General features: G+C 46.3%; 1 gene segment (V, D, J or C); it reads right to left on the reverse strand.

Annotated features, from left to right (window-relative positions):
- Positions 1 to 3,708, reverse strand: part of LOC148149248 (Ig kappa chain V region Mem5-like) — a 167,656-nt gene extending 163,948 nt beyond the window's left edge. Inside the window, 1 exon segment of the V gene segment in view lies at positions 3,655 to 3,708. Coding sequence covers positions 3,655 to 3,703 — 49 coding nt within the window.
- Between the last annotated feature and the right edge of the window lie 2,292 nt (positions 3,709 to 6,000).

Raw genomic sequence — 6,000 nt, forward strand, 5'->3', positions numbered from 1 at the left:
CTTTAATTTCTGAATATAGACTGGGGTAGTAGCAATGTAAAAAGGCAGAGAGGGGCCAGAATTGTGAGACTGTGTTCAGGTGAATTTTCAGGTGGCATCGTGGCCAGTGAAGAAGGCTGTCTAAGAGTACGATGGAATCTTGACCAACTGGGCCAGTAAGCTGAGGAATGGAAGATGGAGTTTAATTCAGATAAATGTGAGTGCTGTATTTTGGTAAGACACAGGAGATGGGTGAGATCCTAAACAAATATTTCAGGTCAGTATTTATTGGGGAGAAGGACATGAAAGCGAGGGAATTTGGAAAAATAGTGATGTTTTGAAAAAGTCCACAATACAAAGGAGGAGATGCGAAAGATCTTAAAACATATAAAGGTAGATAAATCCCTAGGACCTGATCAGGTGTATCCCAGAACTTTGTGGGAAATGAGGGAAGAGATTGCTGGGCCCCTTGCTGAGATATGTTTATCATCAACAGCTATAGGTAAGGTGTTGGAGAACCAGAGAGGTTGGCTAATATTGTATCATTATTTCAGAAAGGCTGTAAGGAAAAGCCAGGGAACTATAGACCAGTGAGCATGATGTCAGTGCTGGGTAAGATATTGGAGTGGATTCTGAGGGACAGGATTTACATCCATTTAGATAATCAGTGTGATTTTGTGCATGGGAAATTGTGTCTCCCTGATTTGATTGAGGAGGTGACAAAGAAGATTGATGAAGGCAAAACAGTAGACACTGTCTGTATGGACTTCAGTAAAGTGTTTGACAAGGTTCCACATGATAGACTGGTTAGTAAGGTTAGACCACATGGGATCCAGGGGGAGCTAGCCGCTTGGGTAAAAAAATTAGCTTGAAGATAGGAGAGAGGGAGTGGTGGTAAAGGGTTGATTTTCAGATTGGAGATCTGTGAATATCTGTGTGCCGCAAGGAGTGGTGCTGGGTTCACTGCTTTTGGTCATTTAAATAAATGATTTCTCTGTGAATATAGGAGTTAACACAAGTTTGTAAATGACACCAAAATTGGTGGGACAGTGAATAGTGAAGAAGATTATCTCAGGGTACAGCGGGACCTTGATCACATGGGGCAATGGGCAGAAGAGTGGGAAATGGAGTTCAGTTTAGATAAATGTGAGATGTCGCATTTTGAAAAGGCAAACCAGGGCAGGAGTTATACAGTTAATGGTAGGGCCCTGTGGAGTGTTGCTGAAATAGGAGACTGAGAGGTGAAGGTGAAGGGTGAGGGTGAGGGTGAAGGTGAGGGTGAGGGTGAGGTTGAGGGTGAGGGTGAAGGTAAAGGTGAAGGCAAAGGTGAAGGTGAAGGGTGAGTGTGAAGGTGAAGGTGAAGGTAAGGGTAGTGTGCATTATTCCTTAAAACTGGATCACAGGGAGACAGGGTGATAAAGAAGGTGTTGGGAACGTTTGCCTTTAGTGGTCACTGTATTGAGTATAGGAGTTGGGACATCATGTTGCAGCTGTACAGGAGATTGGTGAGGTCGCTTTGGGAATAATGTGAACAAATCTGATCATTCTGTGATAGGAAAGATATTGTTAAACTTTAAAAAGGTGCAGAAAAAGATTTGCAAAGATTTTGCTCGGAATTGGAGGGTTTGAACCATAGGGAGAGGATGAATAAATTGGGGTAATTTTCCCTGCAGCATCAGAGGCTGAGGAATTTATAAAACCATGAGGGACATGGATAATGTGAATAATTCAGGAAGCATGTGAATGTTTTGTAGAGATGACAAATTATATTCTTAAAGATCATTCCAGAGATGAGGAACATCAGTTATGAATATCTACTGGAGAATTTGGGACTGTCTTCTTTGAAGAAGGCTGAAAGGAGATATGTTCGAGGAATTCAAAATCAGGAGGGGCCTGGATACAGTAAATAGGGAGAAAATGTTCCCATATGAGAAAGGATTGAGACCGAGAGACCACAGATTGAAAGTAATTGGGAAAAGTAACAAAATGAGATGAGGAAAAACATTTTCGGCCAGTGAGTGGTTAAGGTGTGGAATTCGCTGCCTGAGAGTGTGGTGGAGGCAGCTTCAATTGAAACATTCCGAAGGGAATGAGACTGTTATTTGAAAAGGAACAATGTGCAGGGTGACAGGGAGAAGGCAGGAGAATGACACTCAGTGAATTGCTCATTCAAAGAGCCAGTACAGACAGGATTGTTGGAATGGCCTCCTTGTGCGCTGTAACAATTCTGTGATTGTGTGATTGAGCAGAGTTAAAGCTGGGGGAGGTGGGAGCTCGGTGTCTCACTGTGCTGCTGCTGCTGCTGCTGCTGCTGCTGAGGTCAGTGAGATCAGAGACTGGGACAGGGAGCCAGAGCTCACATCAAACTCTGCCCGTGTCCGTCACACTGAGACTGGCAGGAGGCTACTCATTGATTTCACTCCATGCTGCAGGAATGGGACAACAGGCTGCAAATGGGCAGAGCTCCTCCACACGGTGAGTAAAACTGACTGACTTAGATCTTGCTGCTTAAAGGGACAATGGAACTAAAGAAATACAGCTGGACACCCTGTTAGACACAGTGCTCCTCAATCAACCATTTCATTCACTGCAGCTCCCCACTAACACCTTCAACAATTCAGCATTTGTGTTTTAGAAATTGTGTTTCAGTATTGACAGGGATAATACCGGAGGATTGAGGTTTATTTACTCAGTCTGAGCTTGGTTCCTTTACCGAATGTAAACCACAGTGAGAGGTCTCAGTGCAGAGGCTGCACAAAACCTCTGCTCTCTGCTTCCCTCCATCACTCTCACCCTCTCCCTACCCTTCTCTCTCTCCTTCACTCATGGCTTTTGCTCTATCTGTCAGTGTATCTCTGGGTTGTGTCCAGCTAGGCTTGGGCAGTTTGTGAAATTTATTTTTTGATGTTAAATCTTGCAGCTGCTCTTCAAGTGTGGCCATGGAGTGTAGGTGGAAACATGAGGCCTTCAGTGAGTGGTGGACACTACAGGGACTGGTGTGTGTTGTGGACAGTGACAATTCTGGCATGGGTTAGTTTATTCACTTTTATTTATATGTAACTGTGGATGTGTCAGTGCAGGTGGTGGGATGGTGTGTCCATTATTATACATTTTATATAACTGTGTGTTGTGTCAGTACAGGAGGTGGTGCTGTGCACATTGAGGTTTTTGTACGGCTCTGTATCACCGTGAAGGCCAGCTGTAATACTGCTGACAGTAATAGTCAGCGACATCCTCATTCTGAACGTTGCTGATTGTCAGGGTGAAACTGGTCCCTGATCCACTGCCGGTGAATCGATTGGAGACTCCTGTGAATCGAGTTGTAGCACTGTAGATCAGGAGAGAGGGTTTCTGACCTTCTCGCTGCTGGTACCAAGCAAGGTAGCTGCTAATGCTTTGACTGGCCGTACAGGTGATGGTTGCAGTCTGGCCCAGTCCCAATGACAACACCCGGGATAGACTGGGTCATGGTGATGTCCCCACTGATACCTGAGGGGTCAGAGAGAAACACAGTGAAGTCAGAACTGTCACAGAAAGAGCCTGTCAAATGAGAGATTGTTGGAGACACTGAGCATTCCTCCGGTTTCAGCATTTTCCCTTCAATCACAAGTCAGTGGAATTGGAGTGAAATGGAGAGCAGCTAAAGATTCAAAGCGGAAGGAGAGAGATTTGTACCTGCGACACAGAATGCCAGGGGCCAGATCAGCTGGATGTGTGAAATCATGGTGTGTGCTCCTGTCCCTGGGCCTGGTTCCTGATAAACTCTCCCTTCACTGGCCTCTATAAAGCTGCAGCCTGTGAGAGTCTGACTGGGTGTTCCTCAGTATGTAAATGGCATCGGGCAGAGAGCCACGTCAGCCCCTCACACTTCCTCTTCTCTCTCTCTGTCTCTCTCTCTCTCTCTCTCTCTCTCTCTGTCTCAGACAGTGATTGATGTGAACAGCACTGACTGAGGCCATTTGGCCCATTGTGTCTGTGCTGGTAAACAGCGATCTGATGACACTAATCCCATTCTCCAGCTCTTGGCCCATTATCCTGGAGACTACAGCAACACAAGGGAATATGTAAACACTGCTCCAATGTCATGACAGTTTGTGACTCAACCAGCCTTTCACGCAGTGATTTCCAGACTCCCACCACCCTCTGAGTTAAAACATTTATCCTCTACTCTCCTCTCTCTCTCCAACTCGACTGGGCCTGGACTCACTCAAGTTTAGAAGGATGAGAGGGGATCAGATTGAAACATATAAAATTCTAACAGGGCTGGGCAGGGAGGAGGTTTCCCCTGGTTGGGGAGTCTGGAACCAGGGGACCCAGTCTCAGGGGGATACAGGACAGACCATTTAGGACTGAGATGAGGAAACATTTCTTCACTCAGAGGGTGGTCAACCTGTGGAATTCTCTACCACTGAATATATTCAAGAAAAAGAGAGAGATAATTGTTTTACATTTTAACAGCATGAAGGGAATGGGGAGATAGCAGGAATATGGCTTTGAGAGAGACGGTCAGCCATGATCATACTGAATGACAGAGCAGACTCAAAGGGCGAAATGGCCTGCTCCAGCTCCGAGTTTCTGTGTGTCCATGTCTGTGTTACCTTCAATCTCGGTCCCTGGTTACTGAGTCCCTTACTCTTGTAAAATGTCCCTTCCTACCCACCCTATCACTGCCCCAAATAATCTTATACCCCTCTATCATGTCCCCTCTCAACCTTCACTGATCCAAGGAAAACAACCCCAATCTTTCCTCACAGCTGGCCCTCCAGCCCAGGCAGCATCCTGGGAAATCTCTGCACCGTCTCAAGTACAATCACATCCTTCTCAGAATGTGGTGACCACGACCTGTCCACCTCTCTCTCTCTATCTCCCTTTCTGACTCACATCTGCCACTTGTTTCTCTCTACTACTATCTCTTTCTCCCATGCTAATCTCTTTCAGATTCTCTCTCTCTCTCTTTCTCTCTTTCACTCTGTCTCGTAACCACTCTCTCCAACTCACTCCGTCGGATATTCTCTATTTCTCCATCTCTCTCTGTCTCTGTCACCCGCTTCAATTGAAAGCCTCCAAATGTTAGCTGCCCCTTTCTATTCCTCCCTCTGTCTCTCTCCATATCTCTCCGTATCCCAATCTACAGTCTTTCTCCCTCCCTCTCGGTCATTTTGTCTCTAACCATACTCTTGTCTGTCTCTCTCTCTCTCTCTCTCACACACACACACACACATACACACACTCAACCCTACCCTCTCTCTCCCGATTCCCTTCATTCTTGGTCTCACTCCTCTTGTTCTTTCTGTCACTCTTTCCCTCACTCCATCCCTCTCAGTCACATGTTGTTTCTCTCCCTCTATCCCTCAACACCACCATTTCTACCTCTCTCGACCTCTCTCTTGGTCGCCTCACATATCTCACACTGTCTCAGATGCTCCTCCCTCTATCCCTTGATCACACACGCGCAGACACTCTCGCTCTAACTCTCTCTGTCTCACTTCTCTCTCTTTCTCACAGTGTCCCGGATGGTGACAGTTGAATGCAGGGTAAACCTCCCTCTGCTCTGCCCCACTAATGGATGTTAACCCTTGACCCCAGAAGCATTTCTTCTCCTGCCCTATTTCTCACATTGACCAGGGTTTGACCTCTCTCAGGAAGATGGACAGATTCTTGTCAAATGAAAGACAGTTCTGTGCTGTTGGCCTATTCTCACTGGGGACTGGTTTGGACACAAACCTCATTCCATGAAGGCCCAGCAGAGAGAGGAGATCCTCAGGCCATCAGTGTGAGCTGGAGGGACAGGACAGACTCTGACCCACTGACCCAGCCTGTTCATTCAAAACATTTCCAATCCCTTCCCCTCTCCTTTCCCTTCCATGATCAGTCTCTGAATCAGGGTGTTTCACTGGGATGAGTTACAACAGAAAGGAAGTGAACCACACAGCAACCATGATGTCCATGATACACTGAGCACTCCAACAGAGACCAGTAAACATGGGCCTCCTTCTGACTGGATCCTGCAATAGAAACCAG

Source organism: Chiloscyllium plagiosum, unplaced genomic scaffold, assembly GCF_037043375.1.
Source record: "Chiloscyllium plagiosum isolate Xiang-an unplaced genomic scaffold, Cpla_swu_hap1 HiC_scaffold_9, whole genome shotgun sequence".
NCBI classification, from domain to species: domain Eukaryota; kingdom Metazoa; phylum Chordata; class Chondrichthyes; order Orectolobiformes; family Hemiscylliidae; genus Chiloscyllium; species Chiloscyllium plagiosum.